Genomic DNA, 18,213 nt, shown 5'->3' with positions numbered 1-18,213 from the left:
GTCTTTCTTTAGACAGGGTGAAAAATTTCACTGAGATGATGTCCCTCAGTTCACCCATGTGACTTTATGCATACACTGAAATGTCTGGAAAGCAGAAGATATTTTAGTGATGGCTTAAGCGAATTATTGCATCAATAAAGTCACTTTTAAAAATTACAACCAACTTGGAAAGTTGGAGAACATCCACCTCAGAAGTATTTGTTTTAAAGTTTATGAGCAACAGAAAACTTTTAAAATTCACTGCTAATGGATGACCATATCAGTAATACGTATCCACAGAGACTGCATTCTTAACAGGTGCATTTATTACATTTGTGCAGCCTACTTCCATCTTAGCCAATGGCTTGTTGCGGTCCTTTTTCTGTTGAGTTGCCAGAGCCAAATATAGTGCAGTTTGAAATTTTCTACTTCTCTTGTTGCAATTCTGTGCTAAATGGCATAACACTAACCCTACTTTATTTTGCTGTTAATGTGACAAATCTTACACTATAAGCTGATTTCCTAGCAGAACACTGATGGTTGCAAGCACCAAAAAATGCAGGGCTATAACTAATAGTTTATAGATGTGCAGTGCCATTGTAACCCTAACCTGAACCGTCTTGAACGCAGCGAAGGACCCTGAGAGCTGTTACACCGACACATGCACCAGAGCTTATAGAGGGCCTTCAGAATAGAAGGCAAAGAGAAGGCATGGCAAAGAGTCACAGGGTCCCACCATGCCTTTTTAGAAGTAGAGTGCCAGTGGTTAATATGCATGGCAGACATGCATGGGTCAGTCTCCTCCTAGGAAAAATATTGTACAACTCAAGTGCAGGACTGTTAAATATTTGCATAGTTTTGAAATGAACCAGTCGGGAAAGTCTCCTTTTCTTCAACCCAAGGATGTCCAAGTTTCCACAATTGTTCCTGGGGCACTAATGGCTATGTGTAGACTGCTGTCAAGGCGGGGGGCGGGGGGGAAGGGGGAGGAAGAAAAGTCCTGCAAACTCACTCCTTGCTCCGCTCCGGACTTGAAACACAACTAAAGTTTTCCATCTCCTCACTGCTTCCTTGCTCCTCGGCGGCTCTGCCGCATCCAGGCACGGCCGCCCCCAGCCCGGGGGGACCCCGAGGCGTCCAGGGGGGCGGCCAGGGGAGCAGCTGGGGCCGGCGGCCGGCGGGACCAGCTCCGCGGGGCGGGCGGGGGAAGCGCCGGGCGGCGCGGCCGGGCCCCCGGCGGCCCGGCGTGGTCCCGGCAGCCGGGGCCGGGGCAGCCCGCTCCCGGGTTGCCGAGGGCTGGGTTACTTTCCCCTCCCAGCCCCGGCCGCGCTCGGGAGATGCCTAGCCCTGCCGCTGCTGTCATCCAAGCCAAACGCAGGGAACAGCCCCTGGCCGGCGGCCAGCTGTCTCCCGCGCAGCTACCTCCCCCCTCGCTAGCTGTTTTACAATACGGATCTTCCTTCCTCCGGTCGTTCAAATTATAGCACAGAGAAACCTGAGGCAGAACCGCCACCGAGCCCGGGGCAGCATGTCCGGTACCAAATACGTAGACTCGGAGGTAGGGCTGCCGGGGCCGCCTCAGACCCGCTCCGCCGCCGCTCCCGCCGGGCGCCGCGTACCTGCCGCAGCGCCGCTGCCCCGCGCCGCCGCGGAGCCGAGCGGAGCCGAGCGGGCTGCTCCGGCACGGGGGCAGCTCGCCGCCGCTTCCCGCCGCGCACGGCCTTGCGGGGGAGCCGCCGGGTGCCGGCTGCGGCGGCGGGGGGCAGCCCCGGGCGGGCTCGCCCCCGAGGGCCGGGTCTGCAGCCGGGGCAGGCGCCGCCGCTGCCCGCCCTTCTGCGAGCGCCGCGGCGAGGGCGCGGTGTGGCGCGGAGCCGGGGCGGTGCGGTGCGGGTACTGCGGTGAGGGCGGTCAGGTGAGGGGGCTGCGGTGAGGGGGCTGCGGGGGGAGTGGTAGGGTCAGGGCGGCACGGCGAGGGCGGTAAGGTGAGAGCGGTATGATGAGGGCGCTGCGCGGGGTGACCCGGCGCGGCTCGGCTGCTGCAGGCTCGGCGCTGCCGGCGGCGGGGGCAGAGCCGCGCTGCGCCCCGGGCAGGGGGGCACGGGGGGCCGGGGCAGTCGAGGTGCGGCTCGGGGGGAGCGGCGGGCAGGCCGGCGGGCGGCGGCCGGGGCGGCGCCCCGCGGGGCGTGCGGGACGCGGCGGCGGCGGCGGCGCGGTCACTCCGCGGGGCGCGCTCGGCCTGGGACGCCTGGCGGCGGGAGCGGGAGCCGGAGCCGGAGCCAGCGCCGCGCCTGGTACCGCGGGGGGGAGCGGGGCGGCCCCTTCGGCGTTTAAATAGCCGCGGCGAGAGCCGCTCCCGCCGCTGCGCGCACCGCCGCGGGAGCCCCGGGCCGCCGCCCCCAGCCCGCCTCTTCGCCTCGCCTCTCCCTCTCCTCAGGGCTTTCTGTACACGGCGCCCGTCCGGGAGCAGGGCAACATCTACAAGCCCAACAACAAGATGATGGCAGATGAGCTGAGCGAAAAGGTGGTGCACGACGTGCACACCAAGGAGATCGACCTGGTCAACCGAGACCCCAAGCACCTCAACGACGACGTGGTCAAGGTGAGGCGCCCCGGCGGCGGGCTCGGGCACGGGGGGTGATGCCGCTTACTTCGCAGCAGCTGCCCGTCCTGCCAGCGGCACCGGATTTGCGGCCGTTTCCAGGGCACGCTCCGGCAGCTGCCCTTGAGCCGCTCCCCTCCACCTGCCGCACAAGCGGAGGGGGTGCTGGATTTTTTTTTCCTTTTTTAAAGGAAAAGTGAGGGGGAAAAGAGCGCAGCAGGCTGCGAGCTGGGAGCTCTCCCCGGGCTGACGCCGCTGCAGCGCGGCCGGGCGGCCCGGTCCGCGGGCGCGCAGGGCCCGGCGCGGCAGCGCGGTGCTGGTGCGCGGCCGCGCGGGGGCTTACGGCAGTCCCCGCGGAAGCGCGGCCCCGCGCGGGGCTCCGCGCCCGCAGGTCTGCTCTGCCCCGCGGCGTCCCGGCCGGCGCTGGGAGAGTGGGGAAGAAGCTGCATGACCTTATGTAACACTGGCAGAAGGATTTTCCTTCCCTCAGGCACGTATAAAGGCAGGGCAGGGAGGTGGCACCAAACCCGCCTTAAGCAGTGCAGCTCGGAGCTGGCCGCACTGCTGGGTACGGCCTCCAGGACCCACACAGATTGCCCTCCCTACGCCAAGCGGGTGCAAAATAAGAGGTCCTGGTCATAGTTTGGGTTTGTTTCCTTGTTTTGTTTTCTTTTTCCTGGTATTTTTCCCTCCCGATAGAAATGCTAAAAGGAAACAGGCTAAGCAAAAACTGACTGCCCCCTTGTCTGGATTTTTTGGTCGGGTTTTTAATTCAGAGCTTGACTGTTTCAACAAATCTAGGTCAATGGAGATTTTTTACTTGAAGTCACTTTGGTCAGAAAAATCATAAAGCTGTTTTTTCCCTTAGCAGAGCAATTTTATACTACACATGTGAAGGCTAGGGGTGCTGTCACCTAGGTTTGTCAGAACTTAGGAAAAACAGGAGTCACCCAGTCACAGCGTGAAACTAATCCACTTACTGGCTCAGTTAGGGTCCAGCACAGCACAGTCCTAGTTCACCCAATCCCTTGGTCAGGAAGAACCATCACTGAAAAATGGAAACATCGTATTCTTTCCAGAGGATGAAAAGATTGACCTTGGTCCCTAAATGTGTGTGTCAGTAAAATGATTCATGCCCTGTGCATACAATATAATACGGTCCCAAGTATCCTCAAATTCTGCTGACTTCAGCACAATTTGAAGGTGCTGTGCATAATTAGCCCTCTTGTCGGATCAGCCCTAAAAGTTATTGCACAGAGCAGGCTATATATTTAAGGATCCATTGGATTCGAGGTCTAGAAAGAAAAAGAGTAAAGTTTGCATTTTTTTAGGGGAAAAAATGGTCTGCAAAAGTGCCTAGTAGTACAAAACTTCTATTAAAATGGCTAGTTTTAAAAAGGAGAGAGTAATTCTTTTTTATTCTAGCCATGGAAGAGCAGCAGAGTAGGCAGGGAATGCAAGAGCTGAGAAATGAGACGGCATCACAGCTCATTGCATACAGCAACTGTAGAAGTCCCCAGAGCAACCAAAACTTCTGAGAATGAGTCATAGCCCCCAGGCAAGTTGGAATCTGGGTATCCACAAACTTAACTAGAGAAAGAAAGATCCTGCTGGGAAAGAGGGACCACTGATGGAAAAAACTCCTAATGGACTTAAAGGAGCCCAAAATGTATAAAGCTTGTCCAGCCCCCTCTGCCTCCCACAGGGGCAAAGTAAGCATTATAGGGATGAAAAAAACAAGGTACCCAGTTTGTTCCTTCAAAATAATCGTGGACCAACAAATGCATTCATTGAAAACAGCAAACACCCCGAATACCAGTTCCGCCTCTGTATCAGCAAGGGAGTTTCTGGTAGTGAGAGTAATAGTCACATCAAGACGCAGAAAAGTATCCAAATGAATTTGATGTTTACCAGGCCGGATCCATTCTGCATTGTAACAACAGCAGCATTTGTAAGAAGTGTGGACATTGCAAAGCAACATTTTTCTGTCTTGTTACAAGGACAGTTAAGAATGATTTTGATATTCATAAGCATTTACGAGTATTTCACAGATCGGTCCAACCTGAAAAGTCCAGAGAGAATTTTGCCACAGTTCTAGTTTATTTGGGTACTATTTTCAAATTCATTTTATTAGAAGTAGCCATAAAGTTCAGATCCAGTTCCTTGTGGACAAACTCTGATTAGGGTGAAGAAATAAAGATTCTGCTTCTGCCTTAGCCATCAGTCTGTGCTCCCCTCCTGTTGTATGTCTGCCTTTCTTACTTCAGTTGTATATTGTCCAGGGCAGAGTGTAAAAAATATGCTTGTATAACACAAGGGATCCCCAATCTCAACAGGGTACTGAAAGACCTAGCAAAAATGTGTTCAGAGGTATTTTAAAGCCAGAAGTGTGGTTCAGGCTTAGCTCGACTTCGTTCAGAACAGTTCTGTTTTCTGCGTTCAGAACCTTCCACTTTTTAGTCAGCATTTAATGCATTTCTTGCCACTTGGCTATGAGGCACAATAGCATGGAAACGGGGGACAAGTCAGTCAACCATGAAACAGAAATGATTAGACAGAGAACGAGGAATCTGCTCTGTAAGCAGCTCTCTAAAAGGCCTCAGTGTTGTCTGCATTGAAATACTTCCCATAGCACATTTTAAAAATAACCCTTGCTTGTGAGAAGCAGGAGACATGTTCCCTTGATGTGCAGCACAAAGCATCTGCACAGCTTCCTCTGCAGGAGATAAAATGGTGCAGGCAGCAAGAGGGTAGGAATCCAGGCCAAGGGGAGGCACCTGATCCAGATCCTTTTGTGAAACTGGACAAAAGGAGCAGCTTTACATCAAAGTTATTGGTGACCTCCACTTTGCTTACATTTTATCTTCACATTATCTGTGAAGTGGGAGTTAAGTGCTGTGCAGTTTCCAGAAAAGTGGGGCAAATAATTGAATTTCTTTTCGGAGAGGGATGGAAAAGAAGCCTTACTGTATCTAAAGTATGAAAGCCGAGGTGCACAGACAGCAGAGCTGGCAGTGCTGCACAGGAGGAAGCATGATCTAGTAAAATCACCAGAATTTCCTTCCTACTCTAATTCCTTCAGAAAGGAACGGAAAGGAAGGAGTCTCTTCCTCATACCACTGCCCTCCTGCATCACCTAAGGAGGGTGAGGGCAAGGCAGAGTGGTCCCATTGCTTGAGGCAGTGTGAAGGCTGGCTAGTCAAATAAGAGACAAAAAGAGAATCTATCAAGAGAGAAACAGCCTCTGTGCACCAGGGAGTGCCTTCCAGGAGTCATTTGGATGATTATATATTTCACCTTGCAGTTGTATCTAGTTTATATGTCTTTCGCTGGTGGATTTTACTCTTTGACTTGTATCCCACAATTTTCACTTATGTTCGATAAGACACAACAATTGATAGTCTTTTTCTCTCATCTGTCATTCATTCCCTGATGACCCAGGATTCATCTGAAGGTGCCTGAAGCCATTTTTCTTCTCTTTCAGGACTCCCTCCCTTTGCTTTTTCTGTTTCCCAAAACAGTGATTGTGTTTTCCATATTATGGCTAAATTACAGTTGTTCAATTCCTTGGAGTTTGAAGTTTCTCAAAGCATCTGTGTCTGTACAAAGTTTACTGAATTTGGGAGAAACGGAGGAGGGAGCCAATTTTCTTGCAGCTTGTAGCTGGCTGGTGCTTTAGTACTTCCTTGGTCCTTGCATGGGATGGGAGTGGACCTTGTAGCCCACCTTGCATAACCTGCTCCTTTTGGACTAGTGAGCACCAAACATGCAGTCACATCCGCAGCCAGATTATAATTCTTCCCTGCAATGGTGTGTTAGAGGGAAAGGCTTATGCCCATTGTGCCATCCAGAACATAATTATTTTGTTTTAAACAAGTGGTGTCTATCTACTGTTTGTTGTGTAAGAGTCCTTTTCTCTCAAGAAAAAAAAAAGCCAGTACTTGGCTACACATGTAACAATGCAGAGCTTTTGTACCAACTTTTAAAAAATTACGTATTCATGCCTTCCACTTAAAGCCAACGCAGTTAAAGGCAACTTTAACTCACTGCAATGAAAAATCTGAAATTTTAGTCAGAAGTTGACAAACACCGTAGCACTGTTGGACTGGCATTAGGAAGAACAGTACTACTCAGTCATTTTAAGCAGTGTTTAAAAACATTTAAATTTTCCACCACTTTCTAATAAAAGGAAGCTTTAAAAAAGCCACCTGCAAATTTATTTGAGCCTTCATAGCTATGAGCTCTCATTATTGTGCTGAGCACAGTCAGTACAGACAGATAACTAGGTGGAGCACCTTCCATCTCCACACCTCAGGACTTCTTGAAAGGAAAGCAAATATTGCCACTTGCTCTTTAAAATGGGAAGTGACAGCATTGAGGGCTGTCACTCTGATGAAATAAGAGGTGAAATAACAGAATAGCAGAGCTCAGCCAGGTCTTTTCTGAAATAAGGAATTTATGGAAATTTAATGCACACCCCCTTTGTTTGTTTTCACATATTGTTAAAAGTCCCGTAGGAAAAAAAATGTGTGTGTGTGTGTGTGTGTGTGTGTATGTGTGCGTGTATTAGAACATATGTATGTGTTCTAACCTAAGCTGGTCATCTGGGCTCTTGCTATGGACATGATGAAAGTTAGATACATCTGGAGGTAGATTCATATCACGTAGTTCAGGCCTAATCATAGAATGGGATGGTTGGCGCTCTCGAAGCGTGTATTTCTCTCTATTGGCTGCACATGTAGCCTCGGCATAACACCTTACTTTTACACAACTACATTTAGATGAAATGATGCTGAAACTTCATGTCATATTAAGATCCTGCTGTGTTTTTTAGGCTTTAAAAAGCAGTAATATTTAAATGTTTAACTTTGGCTATACACAATACAAGTCTGATTCAAATTGTTCTTCTGAGGCTAGTCTAGGATTTGGAGGTTAAAACGCTGAGTCATTACAAAGGCTGCTGTAATAGGAAAACTGAGTGAGGCCTTCGAATTCTGAAAAACAGTTTTCTTCAACAGGAATTAGGAGTTTCGGGATACCTTTTTGCTAGACATGGTGTTTTGAAGATCCATAAGGATTTCAAATAATAATAATAATAATAATAATAAGCTACTTTCTTGAAAAATGTGTTTGTATTCAAGCTTGCGGTATTATTAAAGCCTTATGCACTGCCTTCTTGCTTAGCATGATGAACATGACTCACAATTCCATAGGAAAATGTTCCTTTAATGGCCAGGGGGACAGAGCCAACTATTCAGCGCGGATGTTCCTTTTGTTAAAGTTTATTGGACACTATCTCAGATTCAGAGCAGACAAATATTTTTAGTTTCTGTTAAAGTCAACATAATTCCAATTATACTTTAGAAAATTGTAAGAACAGTTTGAAATCATTTTAGAATTTTTAGCCAATAGATGGATACAAATACTGTATTCTGTTCCACAGAACATGGATCTCTTTACGTGATAAAAATTTTTGGGAACAAGGAAATGCTTATAGCGTGTGGTCTGCCCATGAGGTCCCTGGCGAGAATTTGATCTTTGGTATATTGTAAGCAACAGCAAGAAGAAAATACAGAAGAACTCACATGGTGTCATAAAATCTGTGATCTCCAGAAAAGCGAAGAGAAAAATAGCTCTAAACTAAGCATAGGTTTGTATTTTCCTGTGCTCAAGAGTTATGCTACAGATTTCAGTGGAGTTGTACAAGGATAAGTTTTCTCTGAAACCTTCCACTTTTCCGGCCATATGCTTTGTTTTCAAATAAATGGGAACTGATAAATTCAGCTTCTCAGATAAGAAGTGAGAAGATGCCATCACAGCTTAAGGTAGAAGCATCACATTCCCTGTTCAAACTCCTGCCGTGCTGAACTTGCACTTGGAGTCCCAGAAAAGCCTCAAGGAACCTCCGAGGTTGGTTGTATCACTTCCTCTCTTGCCTTTGAAATCCCTTCTCAGAATCCAAACAAATATTTTTAAACAAACACATTCAGTTTTCCCTCAAGATCAGGTTAATATCTCCTGTAGACCTCAATCTCAATATCTCCTATCCTTCTGTGAAGTCCAAGTTCATATATCTCTCTTCCGGTGCAGTTTATGACAAGACTACAACCGCAGACTTGTGATACCTTTTTTTTTTTTTGCAAAATATTAAAAAAAATTAGTTATCTAATATTCAAGGATCAGTAACTTAGGATCTTCCATTGGAAAGACAGCATTCTAACAGAAGAAATGCAGAGGCAGATCTTTTTTAAAGGAGCAGAGAGGTAGCTGGGCATCGCTGCACACTCCCTGTCAGCAGTATGTTCAAGTATATTCAGGTAGAAATGAGGGAAAAGGTGAGGAGATAAAGTTGCAGGGAATCGCTACAAATAAAGCAATTAACAGGAATGTGTCTGTGTGTAGTGTAACCAGTTAAGAGTATCCTCTCCTTAGTCTCGCTTTTTGAATGGTAGAGAGAAACTGGATTCCAGATCTAAATCACCCTCCAAGGGGTGCCTTTCTCCTCTATCCATTTACTACCTAAAAAGTCTAAGGTCGTTATATGCCCATTTCCCATTTATGCCTAAATTTAGTGGCAAGTGAATCTAGAGCAAGCTCTAGAAAGTGATACTTAAGGCTGGTAATAGTGGTTTATTACCTTACTAAAAATCCCATCTACATCTCGTGAATAGAGATCATGAGATCTCATCTCATGATGTGTTAGTTAGGAAAGTGTCTGTATTATTACCTGTGGGAGTGGACTCTTCTGTGACGTGAACAGCAGACAGAGATTAAACGTAAATTCTACTGGAGCGTTTTGTAAGCACAGATGCTAGAGCATTCTACTTGAACCAGAGCTCAAGGGAGTTAACGGAAACATTTATGTCATAAGGCCCCTAAAACCACCACAATGTATTATATTAGAAGGCAATATAATCATCTAAAAATCTGTTTAACAAACTCCTTTTACTTTTTTTAAGGTTTCTGGATTCTGGTTAACTCCAGACCCCACTGGAATCAATAAAAGGATTCCCATTAGCTTCATTGTAGTCAAAATTTCACCCTGGTATTTGTGTTGATGAATATGCATCTTTAAACATACAGACACATACACGTGCGCATGCCTGTACACACAGGCAGGTATGAGAGTTCTTTGCTAAAACAGCTGTATCAAACAAGAGGTGGAACATGAAACAAATAACAAAATGCTTGATAAGAGTTTCTCTTTGGGAAAAGTGTAATGACGTCCCAGCAGCCTGGTTTCCAGGGAGGAAAACAGCCACTTTATTTTCTGTCTGAATGCTTACTCTGACAGCATCCATGTATTTTCCAAGGGAACTGACTGATACGATATCCCCACCTGCACAGGAAGTTTAGCTATGTTTCGGAGCAGCGCAGATGTCTCCTTCAAGCTGCTATTTATTCCTTCTGCTAGACTATATTGAGACAGGTCAGACAAGTGCTTCAGGAAGAGGTCTCTGGAGAAAACTTAGTTGCTGCAGCACTGACCCATTGGCATCAATAGCATTTTTCTCACAGGAGTGGTTCTGCAGACTTGAATGAGACTGTCCGTCTGATTGGGGCTTTTCTGATATGGAATCAGTAACTCAGCATGGTGAGGAAGTCAGAGGTTGTTTTCCTGGTAATTAGTAGCAAATTATTTTTTGACTCTTTTCACTGATTTTTAGTTTGTGAAATGGTGACCTGCAATCATGACCTTCTCCCAAGCTATGACATTATTTAAAATTGTTTATAAACCATCTGAATATTTGCTATTTGTGCAGTAGTGGTCACTCTTGACTGGACGTGGTTTCCCTCCCTGACTAGACAGGTATAGTCTTTCAAATCTATTTTCCAACAGAAACGCTCTTATTTATTAAAGCATTGTTTGTTTTTTGGCATACCCAATAGTACTCAGTAAGGATTCACTATTTCCATGAAGAGATCTGCCAGCAAAAAGCTCTTTTCTTGCAATATTATGGAAAGTAGACATGGAGAAAGGGGATATAATGCAAATTCATTGGTCAGTTTGAGCAAATAACTGGGGTGAAACAGTTTTGCTTCTTAGTTTAGGATTTTATTTACCTTGGATCTATTTAGTTGACATTTTTCTGCATTTACCCAGCTTTACATGAAAACCATGGTCCTAGCCATTTGCAGTTAGGGTATTTCTTTCTCTGTGCAAAGGAATGAGTCCTGTGCCAGCTAATCTGGAGTCCCAATGAGAGCAGTGTGCTCTGAAGACTGAGTTCAAGGTTGACAGCCAGAGTCTAATGTTGCCAAGTCCCCTGCAGAGAGAGACTTTTGGGGATCCTGTTAAGCATCAGCCACCTTTTTGAGAGTTAAGGTGATTTCCTGTCTTCTGATAGAGCTCATGCCATCTCTGAGCCTGCTGGGTCTTCCTTTTTGGTAATCATCCATGCTGCAGCATGTAAATACTGTGGAGTAGAATTGAGTTTTGCCTTTGTAATATACCTGACAGCACCTAATGTCTGCTATTTAAAACTATGATTAGCGAGGAAATAGAACATCTAGGCATCATTAAGGTGAGTGTTTTCAGGAGCAAAGTAGCAACTTCTCCACATAACTGCAGGTAAATTATGTAGTTCTTTTCAAAGGGTGGGCTTTTTAAATTTTTTTTAGAGTAGAAACAAATTAAGACCTGTTCAGGTTCCTGACCCTTGCTCTTTGTAGTCTCATGCAACCAAGGCATAGATGTGCATCCTCAGGCAGAGGGGGGACTGTGCTGGATATCTCTCTGGTTGGGACAGCTGAGCATCCTGCTGTCCCTCTTTCAAGTAGGCCTTGCAAGCATGAAGTTCTGCAATGTGCAGCATGCTACACCTTCAAAATAGTGAAATCTCTTGATGTCTAGAAGGTGAGGGAAAGGAGAAGAGCAGCTCTACCCCTACAACCCAACACCTCCCATGCTCTTTCCCTCAGATTCAATAGAAGCTACCTAATACGCTTTTCATTATTTTCGGATAATCTGTGGCAGTGGTCAGAAAGAAAGTCACTAGCAGGTATGGAAACATGAAATTTTAAAGCGCCAAGGAAACATTTAAATGTTTAGCTCATACCACTAATTTAAAAACATGATTGAGAGCTTATTGCTTAACTTTTCTGCCTCTGCTGTGATGCTTTTGTTCTCAAAGCGCTGTACCTGGCCATTTTTAGGTTCCAAATAGTGGGTGGAAGCACAAAAGCTAATGACAACGTCATAGGCTCACATATTTTCTAATTTTTAATAACATGTACCACAGTCTTCCCGAAAGCTAGTAGTGTTGTACCTGTCCTGAATGTTACCTCCCAAATGTGATTCATGCCATAGGACAGCTTGGCATTTTGTGATTATTTATACATTTACTTCAACTGAGTTGTTTTTTAAAGGAGGTTGAGTGCACTGGGAATTTTACAAATTAAATTTATTGCAATAGAAAAAAAAAAGATATCTACCTTCTACTATACATTGCTTTGTTACTAGTTTTACAAGGACATAACATAATCTGGGGAAACAGCATTACCCTTACAGTCTTGGGATCAGGGAAAACCCTGTTTTAACATAGCACAGGTTCAGCAGTAAAGACAGTCTCCATACTCTGTGTTTAAAATGTGAAGAAAAGTATCTTGTGGCTCTTTTTTTTGTATAAATATATATTCATGCATGTAAATTACTCATCAGAGACCTGACTTGCAGTCTACCTTGACTATAGCCCTAGTTGTGCGGAACATTTAAGCATACTGACTGACTATAGCCCTAGTTGTGCAGAACATTTAAGCATACTGACTTTGAATAATTCACATTTTTCATGTTGTGTGCATATTTAAATAGTCTACCTGACTGGAGACATTAGTGATCAATCACAAGAGATACTGAGATTCTCTAAGGACCTGAGCATCTTTTCACTGACTCCAAAAGATGTTGATGGTACTCGGAAACTAGTCATGCTCAGCATCTGTCTGGATCCTCCTAAGTAGAATAGTGGTACTGTCTGCCTGTGCAAACTGTATATTTTGAGCACAGTAATAGCACACAGATACTACACACAAAGATTTGAGTAATTACAGTTACACTCACTAAAATGTAGATTAGGTCAAAGCCCAGTAAAATATTGGTGGGTTTAATTATTTTTTCTAATAGAAAAAAAATAAAGTTGTCTGTGTAATGGATAATACCTCAAAGAACAAACTTTTAAGAGCAACGTAACTGTTAGCAAGCAATTTGGGGCTGGAATTTAAGGTACCTTGCTAGCCTGCTAGATTGTGCTACATAGAGACTAAAGGGCCAGCGTCAACTATTTTCACATATAAGGCATATATTCTTGAGTCAGCTGTTTATTTAGAAAAACAATAACTTCACACCATTAAGCTTTTTCAATTAGTAGGGATTTTCTTTAAACAGACTTTGAAAAAGAAGAGATTCTTCGTATCACTTCCCTTTCTTGTAAATAAATCTCCTTTAGAACCACAACAGGCTCCTTAATTTCCTGATAAAAGTTTAATAAACATATGCAGAGCAAAAGAAGCTGCAGTACTTCTCTAGCAGAATCAGACAAAAGCTTTAAGCAATGTAAAAACTGGCTTTACAAAACTGAATAGTAGGAAACAAAGAATAGCTGAAGTCAGGAAGTGTATTGTAGGCATGGAACAGAAGTTGATAGTGCTTAATAGCTGTGGCTGAATCAGAAAGTTGTAGTGAGTTATTAGCATCCTTTAGTGGGTCAAAACAAATTTCCTTTACTTATGTTCTTCTCACAAGTGAATGTGCCTGTATTTTCATTAGCTTGGCAAGTAACTCATGGTTATTTCACAGCACACCCTGACAACTTTAGAACAAACTACACACTGAATTTGTAATTTGCTGAACAAGACTCATGCGTAACCTAAGTATGCCTTCATGTAGATAAAACAGAGTTTTTCACAGATGTAAAAGTATTTGATGAAATGGAGTTGAGAAAAATACCCTAAATAAAGGTATCTTATCCTTGCGAGCCAGTTAGGTTGCTTTCCACAAATTAGTGGAGAGTCACAGAGTTTCCTTCTTTCCTAGGATCATATTTCGTCTCCTGTCACTCCTATTTTTACATTACTTAGTTCATTTGGACTCCTGTTATCAGTTTGATGACACTCATCACACTGAGTGCTGCTGAACTAAAAACCAGAGGAGAATAATAGACGAGAATGAGGGGTGAGTAATCTGAATAACATAACATTTTTGCAAGACAAAATACATTCAATGACCTATTTCTGCTGCTGCCTGTGCGGGACTGGTCCCTGTGAGTTAAAAACAGGATCTTTCATGGGAGTGGTTCAGTGCAGGAAGAATCTGGGTGATATCTCAGTTCCTGCAGCATAAGGACTTATCTGTACTGCCTGCACTGTGAAATAAATAGCGCATTTCCCAGCTAGTGGGATTAATACATGATCTGGTAGCAACAGAGAAGTGGCAGAGCCCAGCTCACATCAATTCTTTGTCCATTTTTATTTTGCTCAGAGTAAGTCTGTTTTTGGACAGCACCACAAGTATTAGCATTCCAGTTGTAGCTGGACTCTCTTGCCATGTATGTAATTTCATAACATTATTATGGCTTTTAGGCACATGACAACTTCATTTTAACACTATATTCGTCGGAGAGTTTTTAGTGTTGTCAGTTCAGACTGGTTATGTGCACAAACTGGCTGTATCAACGATCACATCATCTGACAGGAAGCATGCAATAAATTACCAGAAGTTTAGAATAAGTGTACCTACTGGCATATGCCTTCTTCAGCAGGCAAAACCTATGAGGAAAAAAAGTGTAGTGTTCATGTAATCTCATTTTTTGAGAAGCTACATTCTATAGCTGAAAAAAATCTTGTTTTATGCCATCATCTGCGTATTTTTAATTGTCTAATTCCAAAGCAAATGTTGATAGTAAGCCAAAACACTCATTTGTTTTGAAAATCATCTACTGTGGAATATGGGCTGCAAAGGATAGTTTGCTTCCTAATAGCTGCAGAAATAGATATTTTTAGCATGCCAGTGAGACAATATACTTATTCCGTAAATTCATACGTTCGTTTTTTCCAAAGTGTGTATTCAGTTGAATGAGGTTGATTTCAGTGAATAATGCTCAAATTCTGGAATCATCTTAATTTTGTGTGTGTGTGAATGATATGATGGTGCAGCAGCTCATCCTGGATGCCATCTCTAAGCATGTGGAGGACAAGGTGATCAGCAGTAGTCAGTGTGGATTCATCAAAGGGAAATCATGCTTAACTAACCTGATGGCCTTCTGTGATGGCATGACTGGCTGGGTAGATGAGGGGAGAGCAGTGGATGTTGTCTGCCTGGACTTCAGCAAGGCTTTTGACGCTGTCTCCCATCACATCCTCATAGGCAAGCTCAGGAAGTGCAGGCTGGATGAGTGGACAGTGAGATGGATTGAGAACTGGCTGAATGGCAGAGTGCAAGAGGTTGTGGTCAGTGGTGCAGAGTCTAGTTGGAGGCCTGTAGCTATCAGTGTCCCCCAGGAGTCAGTCCTGGGTCCAGTATTATGCAACTTATTCATCCATGACCTGGGTGAGGGGACAGAGTGCCTCCTCAGCAAGTTTGCTGATGATACAAGGCTGGAGGAGTGGCTGACACACCAGAAGGCTGTGCTGCCATTCAGAGGGACCTGGACAGACTGGAGAAATGGGCAGAGAGGAACCTCCTGAAGTTCAACAAAGGGAAGTGCAGGGTCCTGCCCCTGGGGAGGAATAACCCCATGCACCAATACAGGCTGGGGGCTGACCTACTGGAAAGCAGCTGTGCAGAGAAGGACCTGGGAGTCCTGGTGGACAACAAGTTAAGCATGAGGCTGCACTGTGCCCTTGTGGCCAAGAAGGCCAATGGGATCCTGGGGTGCATGAGGCAGAGTGTTGCCAGCAGATGGAGGGAGGTGATCCTGCCCCTCTACTCAGCCCTGGTGAGGCCATATCGCGTCCAGTTCTGGACTCCCCAACACAAGAGACACACGGAGCTCCTAGAGTGAATCCAGCGAAGGGCTGCTAAGATGATGAAGGGACTGGAGCATCTCTGCTATGAGGAAAGGCTGAGAGAGCTGGGCCTGTTTAGCCTGGAGAAGAGAAGGCTCAGAGGGGATCTGATCAATGTGTACAAGAATCTGAAGGGAGGGTGTCAAGAGGATGGGGCCGGGCTCTTCTCCGTGGTGCCCAGCAACAGGACGAGAGGCAACGGGCACAAACTGAACCACAGGCAGTTCCATCTGAACCTGAGGAAAAACTTCTTTTCTGTGAGGGTGACTGAGCACTGGAACAGGTTGCCCAGAGAGGCTGTGGAGTCTCCTTCCCTGGAGATATTCCAAACCCACCTGGACGCGATCCTGGGCAATGTGCTCTAGAGGACCCTGCTTGAGCAGGGAGGTTGGACTAGATGATCTCCAGAGGTCCCTTCCAACCTCAACCATTCTGTGATTCTGTGATAACTGGATGCCATCATAAGGGGATATTACTCACTTCTCCAGGTATAGATCTACAATCTTTTCTTTTTTTTCTTATGATGCAGTCCTAAAATCCACTGATTGATACAAGGACATCTGATCATTTCATTTGGTAAACAAGATCACAGTACCTCGAGCAAAGTTTCTTGCTCTGTCTTGCTAGAATGCAGCTAACTTTTAATGACAAATTCAGATGATTATTTTACAGCCAATGTACTTTATAAAGCTTTGTTTGCATCACTTATTTAATCCCAAGATATAAACTTTTGTGCCTAATAATCCCAGAATGAAAACAGAGTAGAGTATATTATTGTCTATGATACCTTTCCCAGAATTAGAGTTATTCCCACAAGAGCTGTCTTGTTTTACTCACTGAAATTACAGAGCCCAAAAAATTTCCAGTTTCCTATCTTCATTCAGTGGTGATATTAAGTGTAGATGTAAAATGTGTTTTATATACTGTCTTTATACACTGATTTCAGGGAAACTTTTTTCCAAGATTACTAACAAAAATTCATGAATATGACCCATATAAGCATAGGTTATTTTCATCCATATAGAACTATTGTAAAAGAGAACTGTGACTCAAACTTTCTTTTCATTTTCTGTTTTCATAGCTATTATTTAAAATTTTACTGTTCAATTTCTGGAATTCCAGATGGATTTCCGACTCTCTACATCTTCACAAACAAGTGCATAGAGCTGTGGTGTGTTCCTTGGACACCCAGCTAATGCAAATTTTGGTGTTGATTTCCATGGAGACAGAATTCCAACCCAAATGTTATTTTTAGGTATGAGGATGATTAATTTTCTTCCAAAAGAATCATAAATCATTTCCTAATTGCTAGAGCCTATATCAGAGTAGCAGATAATGAGGAGAAGGTTCATAGTTTCTGAGTTGCCTAGAGAGAAACGCTGACCAAATTAGGCAGAGCTGTTTAGGCCCAATAATACATTGAGTTAAGACAGTTTGATGTTACACATTCAAGATATTTTATATCCCAGCTGATTCAGAAATTTACTCACAAGGACTTTTAACACATTTAACCAAGCTGACTTAGTCTCTGATGTAGTTAAATGACTGGAATTTCTGAATGAAGACCTGGGTTTACTGAAATTGGTAGAAAAATGCTGAACAACTCGAATGAGGGAAGGCTATTATCTTCTACAGAGAGACTAACGAATAGTCCCTATATTATACAGTGTTGCTTTGGAGTTATCTTTTTGTTAAGAAAACTGGAAACTACACTGGTTTTAGAGTATTTTTTCTCCTGCGGTGAGCTGGTAACTTATTTGGAGCTGATTGGAGACTCAGCAGGAGAGAGAGAGGAATTCTTCCCATTTTTATGTATATTTAGGTATATTTTAGATGAAAAGAAGTGATTCTGAGCCTTTTACTACAGTATAAACAATGTTTTTACAGAGTATAAGCTCAGCTCCTTCCAGCATGCTAAGGTACTGTTGCCTTAGGTTCTGAAGGCTTTGGCCTGTACCATACTTAGCCTGCTCCTGTAAATCTTCACTTATGGCAGCAGTATCATCTAACTTTGGCATCCAGTCCCAGGAATGTATTTATCTTTTTTCTTCCATCTAATTTATACAATCTTTTTTTTTTTTTTTTTTTTACAGAAGAATACTACTGTGATGTTCTTTTTCCTGTTGAATGCAGTACCTATACAATTTTGTTGTACTGAGTAAATTAAATATCCTGTGTTGTGGGTTATATCAAACACATGTTTGTGTGACATGGAGCTGAAAAATCACCACAATTCTGTTAATTTTCTAATAGAAATGTTATGACAATTAAGCTTCCTGCATAGCTCGATGTTTCAACAGAGACCAGTAAAATATGCACGTAGGAATGCACTGCTTCCTTAGGTGACTTTTTGAACGAGTTAGGAATAATAATCAAAACTATGAAATATGCGGAAGAGTATGTTCCTTCTAAACATTAATATGTTACTCTGGCCATGTCTTTCGTGAACAGAATGTTGTCCCATAAACAGGATGGGCTGGGACAAAATGGCTTTAATGTGAAGAGCCTCCTTATGTTTAATACTCTTCAAACTGAAGAGGAGCTCTATCTGGTGCAGATGCAAATCTAGCATTTTGTTTTTCAGACTATTAACAACTATTTATGCCTGTTTCAAAATATATATAAATCGTTACCCT

General features: G+C 44.1%; 1 protein-coding gene across 3 annotated transcripts in view; it reads left to right on the top strand.

The window, feature by feature from the left end:
* Window positions 1–1,214: 1,214 nt before the first annotated feature.
* The window catches only part of CAV1 (caveolin 1), a 19,863-nt gene continuing 2,864 nt past the window's right edge, over window positions 1,215–18,213 (top strand). The window contains exons 1-2 of one of the 3 annotated variants that reach the window (XM_068932724.1): window positions 1,215–1,537; window positions 2,414–2,578. In XM_068932724.1, coding sequence (XP_068788825.1) covers window positions 1,508–1,537; window positions 2,414–2,578 — 195 coding nt within the window. In that variant the 5' untranslated portion in view covers window positions 1,215–1,507. Of the gene's footprint in view, window positions 1,538–1,744; window positions 1,892–2,413; window positions 2,579–18,213 lie in introns of those variants that run through there. The other 2 variants (XM_068932733.1, XM_068932740.1) reach the window with 2 other exon arrangements.

The sequence above is a fragment of the Struthio camelus genome, chromosome 1 (assembly GCF_040807025.1).
Source record: "Struthio camelus isolate bStrCam1 chromosome 1, bStrCam1.hap1, whole genome shotgun sequence".
NCBI lineage: Eukaryota > Metazoa > Chordata > Aves > Struthioniformes > Struthionidae > Struthio > Struthio camelus.
The sequence above is the reverse complement of the archived record's forward strand: the minus strand, read 5'-3'. Positions and strand labels throughout refer to the sequence as shown.